A 17,574-nucleotide genomic window follows, 5' to 3' on the forward strand; every position below is an offset into this window, starting at 1 on the left:
CTCTTGGGGCTCAGGCACCAATACCCTCAGGCCCTCAGGCAAGTGCTGAGCCATGGTGCACCGGGCACTCTTAGCCCCACTGGTTTTGACACCATGGCCCAGGGTACAGTCATCTGGAGCTCCTGCTGGTGGGAGTGACAGTGAAGTGAGGCTGGTGACACTGCAGCATGTGTCAGGCAGGGCCTGGAGCACTGGGAGAGAGAAGAGCAGGTGGAGAGAGCCCTGCCCGACCTGAGCTGGGAGCAGGTGCAGGTGATGGTGAGGCCACCGAGAAGGTACCTCATGCAGGGGTGTGACCTCATATGTAGGACCCACACAGCCCTGTCACCAGCAAACCACACATGCCAATCTGCCTGGGAAGGCTGCAGACCTGGGCCCAGAGCCCCAGCTGAGCCCGGCGGGTACAACTTCCAAGGCTCTGTCCTACCCTCAGAGGAGCAGAAAGAACTTGGGTGGCCTGGGCGGAACCAAGCTGTGAGCTCAGCTCAGAAGGCAAGTTCCAAGCCCGGGGTGCCACAGAAAGAACTGCAGGAGGTGGCGGGAAAGGCCAGACACCCTGGCCCTCAAGGGTTACGCCATCCAGCAGCTTCCTCCCCAGGAGGCCTGCAGTCCTGAGACCACGATGCAGGCCCCAGGGCAGCCCAAGGGCTGTGCTGGCAGCAGGATGGAAAGGCAGCCCGTCAGAGAGCAAGAGGTGTTCTTTAATGACGGTGAAACAGAAACAGGCAGGGGTTCCACAGAAAACAGTATCGGCAAAGCCCTGGGAGGCACCCCAAGAAGGCAGCGAGTCCTGTGCCAGCCTGGCTGTGGCACGGCACTCTTCTTCTGTAGTTCCTCGGATAGTTGCTGCTTTTGGCCTGGGCCTGGGTCCCCAGAAGGCTGGAGTCCTCTGCTGGGTGGACAGCTGCCCTGCAGGCTCCACAAAGCTTCCATGGGCCCAGCCCAGGCTTGGCCCTAGAAGAAGTCTGAGGCTTTGCGCCGGGCAGGGAGCTGCAGCAGGTTGTCCGTGATGGAGGCTGGGTCCTGGCTGAGGGGGGTGCGTGTAGCAGAGCCAGGAGCCGGTGTGCTTGTGGGGGTTTGGGGCCCGCCGGCAGGGGTCTTGAGGTGGGTTGGGCGTGCTGGGGATGGTGTGTAACTGGCCCGCAGGGCCCGGTCTGTGTACTTGCTGGCCGTCCTGCTCACGAGGCGCTGCAGAGCTGGGGACATGGCCGGGCTCAGGCCTTTGGGCGTGAGGCTGGGGTGGAAGGAGTGAGCAAGAGAGGCAGGATTAGGCCGGACTGAGCACCACTGGTGGCAGGAAGAGGGACAGGAGACCTGTGGTCATTCTGGGCTCAGGACATTGGACAGCCCGGCACACAGCAGTGAGGCCAAACTTGAGGTTAAGTGGTGGTGCTGCCCTTGGCTGTGGGACTAGACCCAATTTTCTCCGAGGGGAATGATAACACCTGCGTCCACAGGGCTGAGAGGAGCTCACAGTGGGACAACGGGCCTCTTGGGGACATGCCAGGGAGGAGGTTGAAAAAAAGACAGAGAAGAGCCCTGTGTCCTGGTTCACACGAGGTCATGCTCCGGATCAGCGGAGCTGCCACAGGACTACCACAGAACCCCTCGGCCTGCCCTGCAGACCATGCGTCCACACTGCATGGGGGTGGTGCCGAACAAGAGCAGGGAGAGACCCCCCACGCAGGTCAGGCGCCCCTCACCTGGCCAGGTTCTCTGTCACTCTCCGCAAGGCCTCCTGCTTCTTGGCCCGGTTCTTGGCAGCAGCCTCGTTGGCCATCTTCAGCCCTAGCCGCTCCCTGCGGCCTGGCTCCAAGATCTAGAAGGCAGTAGGTGTGTGGGTGCCCCTGCCATGAGCCAGGCAGGCCCTTGCTGCTGGGAGTGCCTGCCTCTTCCTGTGGCCCATACAATCCCAACAACTCACTGGCTGCCTCCCCTAAAAGCCCCCTGAAAGCCCCCAACCAGCCTGCCTGAGCTGTCCATCTGCCAAGGGCCCAGCTCTCCCGTCTGTCCTTGCGTTCCTCTCAAGGCCAGCACTGCCGAGTCAGGAACCTGACAATCTTCTACGAAAAGAAGGTCTTGTTTTAATCTGCTTCCCTCTGATGGCCACAGTGAACAGCCTTCTGCCTTCATCAACCTTCTGTAGCTCTTCTGAGAACTTGTCAAGATTTTTTTTTTTTAAAGATTTTATTTGTTCCTTTTTCTCCCCAAAGCCCCCTGGTACATAGTTATATATTCTTAGTTGTGGGTCCTTGTAGTTGTGGCATGTGGGACACCGCCTCAGCGTGGCCTGATGACCGGTGATGTCCACGGCCAGGATTTGAACAGGTGAAACACTGGGGCCGGCGCAGCGGAGCGCGCGAACTTAACCACTCAGCCACGGGGCCGGCCCCTCAAGATGTTTTTCTATTTAGATGCTTATCTTGGTGTTTTGGTTTGCATTTTTAACTCACGGGAGCTTTATCTGTGCAGATCATACTAAGCTATGCCATCCAAATTTCAGCTATTTGCTCTTACTTTTATCTACGTGTGCATTTCCCGCTGTGCTGACGCCTGTCATTTTCAGGTAGTGTAACCTAGCCACCACCTCCTCTGTGGCGCCTCCCTTTGCTTTTGGGTCCTTCCCGCCTTGAGATCAGATTAAACAATGACTGTTATTTTCTCCTAATTGTCTTACATTCACTGTCTTCAAATTCAGCCTTTCCAACTTTCTAGAATTCACTTTGCTATGCGTATTAAGGACCTGGTCTACTTCATTTCCAAAACTGCTACTCAGCACCGCTTGAACTGGTCACCTCTAACACAGCCTCAATTCTGCCTCAGACTACGGCTTCTTTTGGAATCTCCCCTTTCCTACTGACTGTGGTTCCCAGGTCAGTGGCACGAGCTGACACACCTACAGCCTCCTGGGGTGCTTCACTATGACAGCACACGTGCTGCCCCATTATTCCTCTAGCAAGTTTTTCTTGGTTACCCTCGCATCCCAGACAAATTTTAGAACCAAGGTACCAAAAGACTCCATGTCCACTCTGTCTGGACACGTCAGCCTCTGACCTACTCAGGCAGGGTGAGCAGCGCCACCCTGGGGCCCACGTCTTCACGCACGGCCAGTGGCAATGGTCTCCTTCCCTAAGTTTGCACTTTCTTTACAAAAGCTAGGTTATTCCTAGTTACTCTACATTTCTGATGCTACAGTGAGTGAATGTCTCTTTTTCCATTGCATTTCAAACTCACTGCTGCCAGTGTTTGAAGGACTAGTTCAAAATGGCCTCTGACCCAGCTCCCACACAGACCTTCTATGCTAATTCCAGACTCCATGCCTGACTCGGGGCTTTCAAAGCAGATGATGTAATCCCGCACCCTTTATCTCTGCGACACCACCAGCCTCTGCCTCCCTTGATCTCCCCACACTCCACAGCCAACACAGGCAGCAGCCCAGCACCTGGAGAACAGGACTGCAAGCTCCCAATTTTTGGGGACCTCTCTTCCTTCCCCTCCCAAATTATGCCAGTCACTCAGTTCCCCCAACAAACTGGTGCAGACCTGAGCAGCTTGCTTTCCCCACACCTCTCCAGGGCCCTACCTGTCTACCCACTTACCCATGCCATCCTGGGCCACCCAGATCTCTGCAAGAGGGCTCTCTCTGCAAGCACACAGCCCTTCTGAGGACACAAACCATGTCCCACGGAACACTGAGGTTCTGGGACCCTTCCTGACCCTCAGGGCTGCAGTGTAGTTGGAAGTCCTGGCCTACCTCTGAGACTGCCCCTCATCTTTGAACAGCCCCATCCTTCGGGCCTGCAGGCTCAGAAGGCCACAGCCGCCCCCTGCCTTGGTGCCTTGGTCCCACCCTTGACACACCCACTCATCCACCCACACCTGCCCTCATTGCCCTTGTCCCATTCTTAGAAGCACGGTGTCCACAAAAGGGTGCAGCCTAGGATGCAGCCCGGCCCACCAGTCGGCCCTGCTTTAACTGATGGCAACTGGACATATCTCTGTGCATTGAGCTACAGGTACTCACAAGGCCATGCGTCCTTTTGGGGTCCCACTCAGGCTCTCCTCACCACAACCCACCTTGAAAGCTGGTCCCGGCGTCCTGTCTACGTAGGGGGTTTCTGATCCTTCGACTCTTAAGGGTGTGTTCTCTACCTCCCCCCAGGTCATCAGTGGGGACTCGTTCACACCTGTGGATGGAGAGCCGACAGCCACCTCAGGCTAGGGGACCAGATTGGGGCACCACCCAGGCCCTCCCTCCTGCCACAGCCATTCCCCCTGTGCATGCCCCAACTAACAAACAGCAAGGCTGGCAGCTGACCCTCTCTCCTTCCCCAGGACTCCAGAACCCTGGCACCTCTGCCCTGTGAGAAGTAAACGCCAAGGCCACTGTGGGCCCAGGGCAGGCCCAGACCCCTACAGCCAGGGGGCTTATCCTGGGGGAGGTAGGCTCCCCCAGAGAAGCTGGACTGGGTCAGCTAGGCCTGCATCTTAGCACAGGGCCAGGGGAGCCTCCTAGAGGTCACTGGTGACACCCCACCCCAAGGGAGAAGACACTCGGGGATTTCCAGAGCTCCCAAACCTCCAAAGACCCTGGGCAAATCTGTGGTACCTCCACATGCCCTGGCCTGCACACAGCAACCAGCACCCCAGGGTGCAGAAGCCAACGTGTGGGAGGAAAGACAAACACCATTGCACCATAACACTGTCCTCAAGGCTTCTGTGCCTCCTGAGCCCCCACCCTACAGTGCTCTCGGGATTTAGGCTTATAAGCCCCGCACACCTGCTGACGTGAGACCCAGAACTAGGACATGTTACCCCAGGACGAATGGGGACACTGAGCCCAAGCCAGGCCAGTGGCAGGAGGCAAGTGGCCTAAGGGAGGGGCACACGGCCCTGCAGTGCCCCTCAGGCCCATCTTGCCCACCCAATATGGGCCAGCCCCCCTCGCCACTCCAAGGCCACAGGTGCACCCAACTTCCTGCAGACTGTGGCTTGGCTTCGTGCATGTGTCCAGAACAAGAAGCCACTGCCTGGCAGCCCACTGGATTACACTGCCCTCACTGCTAATCATGGCAAAGGGCCACCCCCCCTCTACACCACTCTGCAGGCCCGCCAGAGCCAGTACGTCCAGCAGAGCCAACACCCCCAGCCCCTAGCACACCCAGTCTGTCGGGCTGAGCTTAGAGTGAAGCATGGAGACTGCCTAGCTAAATGGGCGGGGCCCCACACATCTCAGGTTGGGACTGCCTGAGTCCAGCCCTGTCCTTGCACAGATGGGACACTGGGCCCTGAGTCACATGAGGTGTGGGGCAGACCTAGGGCCTACCACCCCCAGGCAGTCCCGTTGGCAGGCCAGCTTGCCAGTGGGCACATGTCTCACCAGGGGCAGGAGAAGGGGTGGCAACAAATCCAAATCCGCCCACTCGGGGGGACTCCTGGGGGATCAGCTCCTTGCCGTCGGGGCCCACCTTGCCCTGTTTGTGCTGGAACAAGCAGAGAGGCTGGTGTCAGAGGCCTCCTGAGCCCACTCTCCCCAGCTGGCTGACAGGCAGGTGCACAGGAACACACTGGGAACACTCCCCTCCTCGGGCAGAGTGGGGCCCTGGGGCTAGTAGCCCCCTTGAGGAAAGAGAGGAGGCCCCTGGCCCCCACAGAGACCTGGAAGACCTGACAAAGTGACGTCCAAGCAAGGGGAGCTCCCCCTCCTTCCACGCAGGGCAGGGCTGGGCCCTTGGCCTCAGGCCACACCCACATTGGCTACTTTCAGGGCTACTGGCTTCTAGCCCCCGCAGGGACCACATCGACTATGGTGCCCGTGCTCTGCCATCGCTCCCACAGGGCACCTATGAGAACTTCCAAACTGTCTTCCCACCTCCGGCCTCCCAGGCTTCGGTTCCGTGACCACAGGAGGCACAGATGCACAGCCCCCATTATCTTGCTCCCGGGCTCAGACCTCTGCTCTCTGCCATGCCAAGCCCCACCTACGCTCTGGGCCAGGCTCCCTTCTGGCACTTGCTGGCTCCCCAGCCTCCCCACCACAGACTGCCCACCCCACTGTCTGCCCCCCGCAGCGCTGCCTGGTACATGAGTGTGGGGCTGGCCAGACTATTCAGACTCTCAGCAAACTCTCTTCTCTCATGCCCTTGCCCACCAAGGGAGCTGGCACAGATCTGGACCCACAGAATGTGTCTGATCAAAACAGCGCCCCAGTGAACACTCAGACGGACTGAGAAAAGATTCAGGACCTTGCCACACAGGGGCCCCAAACAGTCCTGCAGTGCTGAGCTCCACCAAGCCCAAGAATGGTCCTAATTTAAAAAGGAGCAGCCAAGATCAGGGAGGCTGTGCCTACCCACAGCCGGCCCCCTGTGGCCCCCATCACTCACCTGGGCATTGAGGGCAGCAGCCTGCTGCAGCTGGGACCTGCTCAGGGCCTGGCTGAAGGGGTCCCTGAGGAAGCGAGTATTCTTATGCACCACCTGCCGGGGCTTCTTAAACAGCTGCTCTTCATCAGGGACGCCTGGCAGATGGAGAAGAGATGGCAGCAGGCATCAGAGGGGTCAGTCAGCCCCACTCAGCCCCATGCTCAGGGCCTGAGGGACAGGCCAAGTCACTCCCCGCTGACCAGAAGCACAAAGCCCAGTTCAGTCTCCACATGGCAGAACTTAACGATGCTGGGGAGGGCCTCACTCTCTTGCCAACTTCACACACCCGCCCTGTGACAGACTAGGACCCCTCCAAGGCCCAGGATGCAAGGAGGCACAGACACACCAGCCTGAAGGCCAGGTCCAAACACACAGTCTGACAATGCCGCCTGCTCACCCTCTGGGTAGTACATGAGGGAGTTCTTGGCCTTGTACTTCCAGGTCTCCACGCCAGCCTGGCCGCTCCCGATGGCTTGGTGCTCTGCTGATGGGAGTGCAAGATTATCTTTCTGCCTCTGCATCACAGGGGTAAAAGTGAGGGTCAGAGAAGCCCCAGGCACTGTGCCCTGGCCCTGGGACTCCCCCACCCCAACAGAGGGCGCCTACGCCCCCACACCCAGAGCAACCTTCTCAAACTCCTCCTCGGCCTGGTAGAGCCAGGCGTGGCGTGCCCGACTCTTCTCCTTGGCCACCTCCATGATCTCCTGGAAGGAGGCGTTGTCCTCGCTTGTGTACCGGCTCAGGAAGACATCCAGGCTGGGCAGGGGCTGCTTCTCTTCCTCCTCACCAGCCTCTCCTGCTCAGGGGTGCAGGGTGGGTGACACAGAACCACAAACGACACAAACACCACTTTGCAGTCAGTCAGTCCTGGGAACCGCAGCACCCCACAAGCAGGGCTGGAACCCTCCCCCCGACCCCACGTCTGTCCCTGAGAGGGCACGCTGCCAGACATCTCCCTACCTGGGAGTGGAATCATCCCACCCCAACTGCCCAGGGAGCCCTCAGGGGCTCTCCTCATCTGCTGGATGCCAAGTGTGCAATCTGTTGCACTGGAAGGGGTCTATCCAGGTGTTAGACAAAGAGCAGGACATCACTGTGTGTCTCCCTTGGCAAAATGGTGCCAGTCGTGGAGGCCCGGCCTCCACAGCCCCGGGCTCCCCTCCATCCCAGGACCTCCTTCCCCTGCCTGCTCCTCCCTTCCTGGAACCTGTGCTACAGGTGGGGGGCTATCACCTAAGCCTCTTGACCTGCTAGTGGACCCTGACGGCAGGGAGCCCGTATGATCTGGTGCTCAGGATAGAGCCTCACAGGCACGGGGCCACAGTCCGGCAGCCCCCCTAGCCCCCGCACCACCACTGAAGGCATCCCCACTGAGGTGCTGCTATCACACTGCACACGGCGGTACAGACTTCAGTGGGGCCACGGGGAGGAGAGCCTTTTCTTCCACCCTAGTGACAGTCTTAACCATCTACTACCCACTAGGCTGTGCACAAGGCACATCAGCTAAAAGTTCAAGAGCCGGGGTCAAAAAGATGAGGACTCAAACCCCATTCCACCACCACCAGCTCTGAGACCTGCAGAAGTTACAGCCTTCCGAAGCCTCGGTTTCCTCGCCTGAGCCTGTGAATGACGATGGTACCTACCACTTAGGTTGCTGAAAGGATCCTGTACTTACTGACAAGTACGGGGAATTTGAAGGAAAACAACCTGCATATTGCCTGTGAGGCCTGCGTCATATTGCCATGGAGAATCAGGCTCCAAGGACCCAACGTGATGGACCGTGTTATTGGCAGAAACAGCCAGGTTTTAAAACAAATAACACCATGTCTGTGTGAGCACACAGGCCATCTGTGTTAGTACAGCACATCACAGACTAGGATCTAGTAGAGAACGCGTCTTGTCCATCTGTATGGGCACTGACGTCCTACTACCGACGGGAACAGTGATGCCCGTGTGGAAGGCCAGGAGCACGCGGTACGCCTGGGTTCAACAGGGCTCAGAACGCTCCTTCCTAGAGAGACGCCCTCGTAAAGTTAGGATGGATCACGCACCCCAGCAAACACATGGAAGCAGACAACTCGTTCATTTGTTCCACGCACGTATTTCTGGAAGTTCCATAACACACCACACGGGGTTCTAGATGCAAAGCATACAGATGGAAGCAAGACACAGAACCTGTTCTCGTGGCGGGGAGAGACAATGAAAAAACGAAATGCCTTTCTAAGTGCCATGTCCTGAGAAAACGAAACCAGGCGGGAAGGCACAAAGCACCAGGGCGATCAGGGCGATGTGACTTTACACTGGGAGGTCAGGAAGGGATTCTCTGCATGGGCCACCCCCAAGCAGAGAACTGAAGGAGGAGAAGGAGGAAGCCATGCAGTTATCCAGGGGAGTGACCCACTCAGAAGACACAAGTGCAGAGGCCCTGAGGCATCTTAAGGAGACAGTGAGGAAAGGAGCCCTCCCAGGCCCATGGAGCCCACTGGGTGGAGGGTTGCACACAGTGAGCAGGCCAGTGAGAGAAGTGGTGAGATTTCCATTCCACAGAGGAGGGCTGGAGGCTCAGAGGATTGCCCGATGTTTGGGAGCTGGACCCAGGTCTTCTGCTTCCTAGACCAGAGCTCTTTGACCCCCCAGGTTGCCATTTAGGCAAGGAGACCTCTCAGGGACAAGACATGACCTGCCTATGGACCCCCCCAGAGCCTTACAGAATGAGATTCCCAGGCAGTCCCAACTGTGTGTCCCAGAGGGTGCTCACTCACCGTCACCATCCTCCAGGCCTCGGCCCCGGCCTCGGGGCTTATTGCCCACCACTCCAGCGCCTGTGTGCACCTCAGGGGTTTCAAATGTGGCTGGAGTCACATCTGAGGGAAGAGAGGGTGTGGTGATGTAATGGGCCTGAGCTCAGCAGGAATTCCTCTCTCTGCCACCCACAGGAGTCCTCTTACAGGGCGGTGGGGGCTCTCGGGACATCTTGCCCAGATCAGAGCCAAACTTGATGGCAATCTGGCGCATCCGTTCCAGGTCTCCATTCTCCTCAGCCTCCAAGTACTCCTTCTGTGCCTGCAGCTTCTCCACATCGGGAAAGAAGTCCCTCTGGATGACCGCCTGTAGGCCCTGCCACGAGAGATCAGGATAAAAGTTAGAGCTGCTACCTGGGCGCCCCCCCCCCCCCACTCTACTGATGTACATGCTAAGGCCCTTGCTGACCCCCAACTTCTGCCTGGCCAGGTGATCCCCAGAGCTTAGGGGCCCGTTCTAAGGAGGACGAACATCTCATGTGGCCTTGCTGCAACATCTAACATTACTAAACACTCCTCTGATTTCCATGCAACCCTTCTCTCTCCCATCACTAAATGGTCATTCTCATTTTCTTTTGCCGACTCCACCTCCACACTAGCTGGACCAATGTGGGTGTTACCACCTTCATTCCACCTATGATCTATCTCCAACCTGAACTCTTTTCCCAGGCGATTTCAGCCACTCACACCACCCCCCCAACCGGTTGAGAGTCCCAAGTCTGCCCCTCCAGCCAGACGTTGCTCCTGAGCTGCACATCTGTGCATCCGGCTGCCCGCTGCTTGCATACCCTAGAGGCTTCCCAAACATAACCAGTCCAAAACCAAACTGACTTCCTCCAGTTCCTGAGCCAGCTCCTCGGCTTCAGCATGTGGGCGGTAGGATTAACACCTACCCACTGCGAGTGAGGCGCACTCACTAAATGATGCCGCCACCATCGCAGCCTGTTTCCAGGCCCAGCCTTTGCACTTGCTATTACTACTCTCTAGAAAATCTTCTCTGCCACCATGTTCCCAGCCTGTCAACCTCGCGCCTTATTTCCCTGAACCGCACCACATACAAACAGAGCCGCCCCCTCTCTTCCCCGACAACACTGCGGTGCTTCCCCCATCAAGGGCACCTCCTCCGCACTCTGCTTATTTGGCTCTGGGGACTGTCCACAGCCCAAGGGCAGGGACTTGGGCCGCTCTGCCTCCAGAAGGGGACGGGAGGACCCCGACCCTAAAAGAGTGCGAGGCGGAGGAGGGACCCAGAAGTCACCGGCTTCTGCACCGAGGTCTTACCTCGATGTACTCTTCCTCGTCCAGGACCCGCTGCTTGCTCGTCGCAGCTCTGGCCTCCCCGGCCGCGCGCTTCCGCCGGGACCCGGACGCGACCGGGAGCAACACATCCCGGGCTGAAGCACCGGGCGTCTCCATCCCTATCCCAGGACCCCCTCGGCAGGCGCAGGCGCGTCACAGGGTCGGGAGGAGGGCGGGACCCATTCCCTGCGCAGGCGCTTCCAACAGTTGGCCAATGGGAGAGCGCGTTTTAAAAGGCCGGCTCGCGCTCCGTACTAACGTCACTACGAGCCTTGAGCTTTGTGGGAGTTGTAGTCTTCCTCCCGCCCCGCTCTAGTCTTGCGTATCCGGGCTTGTGAGCACGAGGGGGCGCTGTGGTGGTGGTGGTGGGTGGGGGGTGGCTAAGGGGCGTGTCGTTCAAGCTAATCGTGAAAAATTCCTGCACTGAGGAATTGAAAGGCCTTGGAATTCCAGTTTCTCGCAAATAATCACTGCATGTGCTTCTACGTTATTAAGAAAAACACACTCTTCAGGAAATTTGGTTATATACGAGTTTCAAAGCTTTTATTCAAACTTTATGCAAGAAAAGAATCCTAACATAATTCTTTCTCAATATTTATTTAACAAAAGAAAAAAGAAAAATACGATGGCTCAATAAAGAAATGTCTGGTCAAAAATTATTAAGTCCCTGGATTCCAGAGTGGGCTTTCCAGAAGAGGGCTAATTCTCACTGAAGTGGACCAGTAGGTTGCCTAAGCATTCTTCAGGAGTGATCATTTCTTCCCAAAAGGAGGTTGCGAATTTCGTCAGAGAAGAAAGATTTGCCCTGGAATGATTTAGTACAATAGGCAGGCGTTCCGTGGCTCACCGGGGCCTCCATGGTGACGGTTCCTGCCCTTGCAGCACTGACAGCCAAATGGGTTAGACAGACACTAGTTAGGTCATCCCACAGACAACTGCAAAACCGCAGCCACTGGAGCAAGAAAAGAGCTTGCACTTCGGCAATCTTACCGAGGGGGCAGTCAGGAGAAGTGGCCCCAGGCAGGAAGTGGTTGCAGATCCAAAAGATGAGCTGGCATTGATCAGGTGGAGAGGGAAGAGCATGAGCAAAGGCCCAGCAGTAGGAGGGAGACGACCTTTGGGTATGCACACAGTACAAGGAGCAGTTAGGTGCAAGATGACACGAGAGGGGCAGGACCAGGCTGCGCCGGGCCTCGTGGGTCATGGTGAGGAGTTCTGTTTTTATTCTAGGAGCAATGGGAAGCCTTGGAGTGTCGTATGCAGGGGAGAGGCAGGTTCAAACTTGCACCCTGGCTTTCATGGAGAATGAATTAAAGAGAAACCAGAGTGGGTGCAGGTGGACAAGACTAGAGGCGGCTGGCGGTCAAGGTGAGAGATGATGGCAGTTTTCATCAGGCTGCGCAGTTGAAGCTTGAGAGAAAATAGATTCTGAGATTGGTTTTGGAAGTAAAATCAACTTGCTGTTGGCCTAGGCACAGTGGGTGAGGAGCAGAGGGCTCGGGGTGAGTGCCAGCCCTCTGGCTCATGCACCTAGCATGCGCAGGGGAAGAGCTTGCTGTGGGCTTCCAGGTGCAGTAGTCAAAGGGACAGTTGGACATTAACATCTAGCTCAGGGGAGAGGCCTGGCTGGAGACGTAAAGGTGGCAGAGACGTGGGAATCAGAGGCTGAAGGTGGAAGAGAGAAACCAGGGAGAATTTGAGATGGGAGGGACTCAGCCTCAAGGACACCTACGTTAATGGCCAGCTGTTGTGTTGAGCCCACCATGGAAGAGCTAGAAAGGAAGGAGAAAAATCAGGAGCGCAGCATAGTCACTGGTCCCATGAAGGTGTAGCTGTGATCATGGCTTTCCCACACAATGACAGACAGCCACTCAGCACAGGAGGGTGCAGGCCTTGGACCCTAGCAAGGTGAGGGCGTCACAGCCTGTGGGGGCCTCTGCAAGCTGACTGTGCAGTCTCCAAGGATGAGGCCAAGTGTCAAGGAGAAAAGCCTTGTGACAGCCAACAGTGTGCATCCTGGGGAGTGAGGGGAGGGGTGCTGTCCTGGAGGCACTGGGCATTGTTAGGGCAGCCCTGGCCGGGGACACCAGACCCACTCAGTGTTATCTGAACTGGCCAGCCTTGGAGGGTCCCAGAGCTGCAGCCCTGGCTCCTGCACCTTTTATGGATGGACTGTGTCTCCTGCTAGATACCCCCCATTCCCTCCAGGACTTGTGAGGAAGCAGAACAAGGTCCCTAAGCCAGATGAGGCGGGTGTTAGGTGCCTTGGGCCCACTGTATGCCTACTTGGGGAACTGAAGCCCTGTTTTCACACTGTCCTTCACCCTGGGGCCAGAATGATGGAGGGGAGAGCCGACATTTTCCAAGGCAGTGGGAAGGTCTCCCCAGTCAGACCTCCTCTTGACCCACAGGATGGCAGAGACTGACTGCTGTGAGAGAGGCAGACACCAGAGCTTGGAAATCCCCCAGAGGGAGGAGGCCAAGGTGCCCAACTGCGAAGCAGGCCAGCAGCACCTAGAGGCTAGTGCAGGCTCCCAGCGGCCGGCTATGGTGTGGGGCAGTCTGCTCTGCTGGAGGGCACCCTGGCACAGGGACTGAGGATTTACTGGGCTGTACTCCCAAAACAAGGCAGCCCAGCACGCCCAGGAAAGGAGAAGAGCAGCAGGTCCCAGCGGACATGGCCGCGCACGTGGCGGTGGAGCCCGGGGGGGCCTTGACTCTCGACTGCCTTCCTGGTGTCTGCAGTGCTTGTTTCTGTGCACCCGCACAAGGCTCACAGGACTAAGGAGCGGGGAGGGGGCTTCTGGAGACGACCTCACCCAACTTTCTTATTCCACAGGTCTGGACACTGAGGCCCTGCCCAGGACCTGCAAGGTGGCAGCCACCTCAGGATGCAGACACCCTTCCCTGCCGCGGGAGGGCTGTAGGCCACGTCAAGGAGGCCAAGTCCACGCTGAGCAGACGACGGAAGCCAGCACGCCCCAGCAGGAAGAAGGGGATTCTGGATATCCTGTGTTGACAAGGGGGAGTCCTGTCCTGGGACTGGGTTAGCGCCGTCCGGGGGGTGCAGTGGGCGGGACGAGGAAACTGACCTGCTGTGTGCCCCGCCCCCCCCAGCCCCCAGGGGCTCTCCCGGGTCCTCCTGCCCGCTAGCCATTTGGGAAGAGAACGCACGGAGATGCTCAGATTCCCTTCCTTTAGCGGGGCAGGCGGGGCACGGACACACACACAGACATCTGTTTTCCTGCACAGGGGCTCCTGCGTTGAGCCTTAGCTCCCGGATGCAGGAAGCTGTGCAGACGGCAAGAGGCTGGTGTCCTCTCTCAGCTCCTTTTCGAGTTGGTCTGTCCACTCTCTGAGCCGGCCCCAAAGGACGCGGCCAAGCTCAGGAGGAGCTCCCAGAGCCATCAACAGCTCTCCTTGGGGGGTTTCTTGGGTCCGGGCAGGAGCCTCGCGGACGCTGACGCGCGCTTCTGGTGTCGCCACTTGGCCCGGCGGTTCTTGAACCAGACCTGAGCAGAAGGAGGGACTACTCAGGTCCAGCTCCAGGACCCGCGCGTCCCACCGGGCTCCCATAGGTGGACCGGTCAGGGGGCTTCCGGACGGGGTGTGGGCGGATGAGGGCTGCGGGGAGGGCACCAGGCAGCGGCCGCGCGCCACCGTCTCTTAGCAGCAGCAGATAGGGACGGTGGCCGGGCCGCGGAATCGAAACCCCTTTTCCGACCGGACCAGCCACCCTTTGCATCCCTTCCCACCCCGCTCCCACCTCCGCCAGGTGGCGCCCAGGGCGCCCCTCCTGCAGCGTTGTGCTCTTCCGAGCTTCCCAAACTCTGGAACATGAACGTGCGCCTCATTTACCATCAAGAGAAAAAAAGTCTAAAACAAAGGAGAAGAAAACTAGCCTTACCTCCCCTCCAGTTCCAGCGACACTTTCCCGCACGTGCCTGGCCCCATCCGCCCCTCGGCCGGGAATTAGCCCTGCGCGCCCTCCCTCTGCCGCGACGGGACCCCCGCGCCAGGGCCTTCTTTGGAAAAGGAGGAGGAAGGCAGCGAGCCCTTCGGCCCCCCTCGCCGTCCAGCCAGCCGGGCCCTCACCTCCACGCGCTCCTCGCGCAGGCGGATGCGGCCAGCCAGGCGCTCGCGCGTGCCCACGTCGGGGTACTGGTTCTGCACGAAGAGCGCCTCCAGCGCCTGCAGCTGCTCCTCGCTGAAAATGGTGCGGTGGCGCCGCGTGCGCCGCTGCGGGCCCGGGCCGCCCGCGCCGGGCAGCGCCCCCGAGCCTCCGGTCGGCGCGGCCAAGGGCAAGGGCGCCGCGGGCCCCAGCCTCAGCGGCCACGGCAGCCGCGCGCCTGCGGGGCGAGGGCGCGGTGAGGCGCGGGACGGAGAACGCGCACCGCACCACCGCGCCGCGCCCGAGGACCCCTGCGCCCGCGCCCGCGCCCGCGCCCACTCACCCAGCCCGGCGGCTGCCTCCGAGGGCCCGCGGGGCGCCGCGCGGGGGCCGCAGCAGCAGCAGCAGGCGCAGGGCGCGGCCTCGGGCGCCTCGCGCTCGCCGGACTCCGCAGGGCTCTGGCGGCCGGCGGGCTGCGGCGGGCGGGCGGCCCGGGCCGGGGCGCTGCGCTCCGGCAGGCTGGAGAGGATGTGCTCGATGGAGAAGGGGCAGGGCTGCCCGGGGCCCCTTCGGCTCGCCGCACCCCCCGCCGCTGCCATGCCGGCCCGGCCCCGCCGCCGCCGCCGCGGGAATATATACGTCGGGGGACGCGCGCCGTAATCCCCGGGCCGAGCGCCGAGTCCACGCGGGCTAATCCCGCCGCTCCCGCCACGAGCGCGCTAATCCCCAATTGCGGCGGCGGCGATCTCGCTCTGCATCGGCGCGTGGGGGCCGGGCGGGCCGCGGGGAGGGGGCCCGCAGGAAGACCTGTGCCCCGCGTCCGTCCTTCTGTCTGGCCAGGACTAGCAGAACGCGCGGGCAGGGGACGCGGCAGAGGACCGCTGCCTACTGCCCGCCGGACCCGGCGATCCTCGCCCTGCCTTTGGGGAGCCTTCTCGAGGACGCCCCGACCCTGGCAGGCCCCTGGGTCCTCTCCTCCGGTAGCCACCGGGGTCAGGGCTGACTCCTCGTCCTCTTTGGGGCCCTACCGAGGCAGAGGAGCAAGTCTGGAGAAACCCACGCAAACTTCGCAGTCTCCTGGCCCCCAGACTCCTGGGCTTCAACCTCAAATGGGGCCCAACGCCATCGGCAACCTTGTAATCCCACCACTTAAGAGCCTGGTCCTCAGCTTCCTGGAGGAGATAAGGGCGCGGGCACGAAGCTACTTCCGGTCACCACCAAACTCGCAACCCAGCTGCCCCGTGCCCCTCATCCTCCGCCTTCTCTCCTGGGTCAGGGAACCTTCCTGAGCCATCCAAGGCCCCTCAGTGCTCTGGAGCCGCCCCTCATCCTACTTTCCTATATGTCCCAGAATCCCCCCAAAACATTGAACACTCCTGCCCCACCTTCTTCACGGCCGGCCGGGCTCAGAGCTGACTCCACCTCCTCACTTTTCAGCCCAGGCCAGTCCCGCTCTGTCCGCGCCATCCCCAGGTCATTCCACCCAACGTTGCTGGTGACCTGCTCTTTGACAAATATAGTTAAGACCGTTCCATCTTCAGTTAAGCAGCATTGGACGGCCGTCTAGGACTTCTGCTTGCAGCCCTCTTCCCTGGACCTCTGAAAAGATATGGTCAGCTTGCAGGACAGATCAACAGCCGCCTGGCTTTTATACCCCATCTGTCACTTCCTGGCTGTGGGACCTTCCATAGGTTCCTCCACTTCCCTGTGCCTGGTTTTCCCAGTCTATAAACGGGCATAACAAGAGGGCCCTCACTGCAGGCGCTCTCAGGGCTCAGCCAGTTAGGATGTGTGAGATGTTAGCACACCGGGGCTCCATGGAAGGTGGGTGCAGATCCAGGGCAACACACATTCCCACCCTCCTCTCACCTCACCAGCCCTTCCTCAGGTTCCTTTCCTGACTCCACTCTGGTATCCGTGAAGACACTTTGGACTTCAAGTGACAGAACTTGCTGACTCAACTACGGCCACAAGAGTCCCAATATAGGGTGCCCAGGACTTGTTAATCTGGAGGCTCAGTGAGGGAGCCACCACCTCTGCGAGTGGCCCTGCCTCATGGTTGCAGGATAGCTGCCATGGCTGCAGACCTCCCATCTCTTCCCACATGTCCCTTTGGATGACCATGGAAACCTCTCCCAGCCGACCTCCCTCCAAGAACTGTATGCTCACCATTAGGTCAGAGAGGCGAATGGGGGTCCACTTCCCATCAAAGTCAGAGTTCCACTAGGATGGGGGCGACAGGGTCAGTGGTCAGGAAGGCTGAGCCCACCTCCTCACAGCCCTCATTCTCACCCCTGGTGACTTCCTCCAGCCTTGAAGCTTCAGGTACCATCTCTATGATAACGACTCCCCAGTTGATACCTCCGGCCTGATCTCTCCCTCCGCTCCAGGCTAGCATCTTCCGAGTACACGCTCCAGGTCTCCATTTCCATCACCAGTAAACATTTCCCAGTCACCATGCCCGGAACAGACTCAAGATCTCAAAATCTGTCCCTTGCCTAATTTTCCACACCTTAATAAATGAGTCACCCACACACCTCTCTATCTCTAAATGCACCATCTCTCCCCCATCCACCTCTGCGTATACCCATCTCTTCACCAGCCCACCTTGGTAAGCGGCCCACCGTGGTGCTTTTCAAACATGGCAGCAAATTCTTTAACACTCTTCCCTTCAATAGGTAGAATCGAATTCCCTTCTCCTTAAACGTGGGCCGGCTTAGGGACTCTCTTCTGACCCATAGAATGCAGCAGAAGAGACACTACCTGATTTCTGAGGCCAGGTCACACAGCTGGGAGGTGCAGCTTCTCTCTCTCTCATCTTGGGATGCTTGCTCTTCAAACTCAGCCACCTTGCTGCATCGAGGCACCAGCAGCCGCTCTCCCACTGGAACCTACCAGAGTCTCCAGGTGAAATCTTTCTGTTTTGTAGCATTTTACA

The 17,574-nt window shown here is 59.0% G+C and overlaps 2 protein-coding genes across 3 annotated transcripts; both read right to left on the bottom strand.

Annotated features, from left to right (window-relative positions):
• Positions 1–680: 680 nt before the first annotated feature.
• Positions 681–10,717, bottom strand: ESS2 (ess-2 splicing factor homolog). The gene is made up of 10 exons (XM_044775468.2): positions 10,508–10,717; positions 9,374–9,542; positions 9,188–9,289; positions 7,052–7,221; positions 6,823–6,940; positions 6,387–6,520; positions 5,381–5,483; positions 4,078–4,187; positions 1,704–1,819; positions 681–1,234 (listed from the first exon to the last, which is right to left on the bottom strand). The coding sequence occupies exons 1-10, from the start codon at positions 10,640–10,642 to the stop codon at positions 955–957; spliced, it is 1,437 nt and encodes a 478-aa protein (XP_044631403.2). The 5' UTR covers positions 10,643–10,717; the 3' UTR covers positions 681–954.
• Positions 10,718–11,058: 341 nt separating this feature from the next.
• GSC2 (goosecoid homeobox 2) lies at positions 11,059–17,191 on the bottom strand. 2 transcript variants are annotated; one of them, XM_070516871.1, is made up of 3 exons: positions 14,980–17,191; positions 14,621–14,874; positions 11,059–14,037 (listed from the first exon to the last, which is right to left on the bottom strand). In XM_070516871.1, the coding sequence occupies exons 1-3, from the start codon at positions 15,233–15,235 to the stop codon at positions 13,933–13,935; spliced, it is 615 nt and encodes a 204-aa protein (XP_070372972.1). In that variant the 5' UTR covers positions 15,236–17,191; the 3' UTR covers positions 11,059–13,932. The 2 variants fall into 2 exon arrangements, 1 of the variants encoding a protein (XP_070372972.1); XR_011505675.1 differs by lacking the exon at positions 14,980–17,191 and having other exon boundaries at positions 14,433–14,763.
• Between the last annotated feature and the right edge of the window lie 383 nt (positions 17,192–17,574).

This window comes from Equus asinus, chromosome 8 (genome assembly GCF_041296235.1).
Source record: "Equus asinus isolate D_3611 breed Donkey chromosome 8, EquAss-T2T_v2, whole genome shotgun sequence".
Lineage (NCBI taxonomy): Eukaryota > Metazoa > Chordata > Mammalia > Perissodactyla > Equidae > Equus > Equus asinus.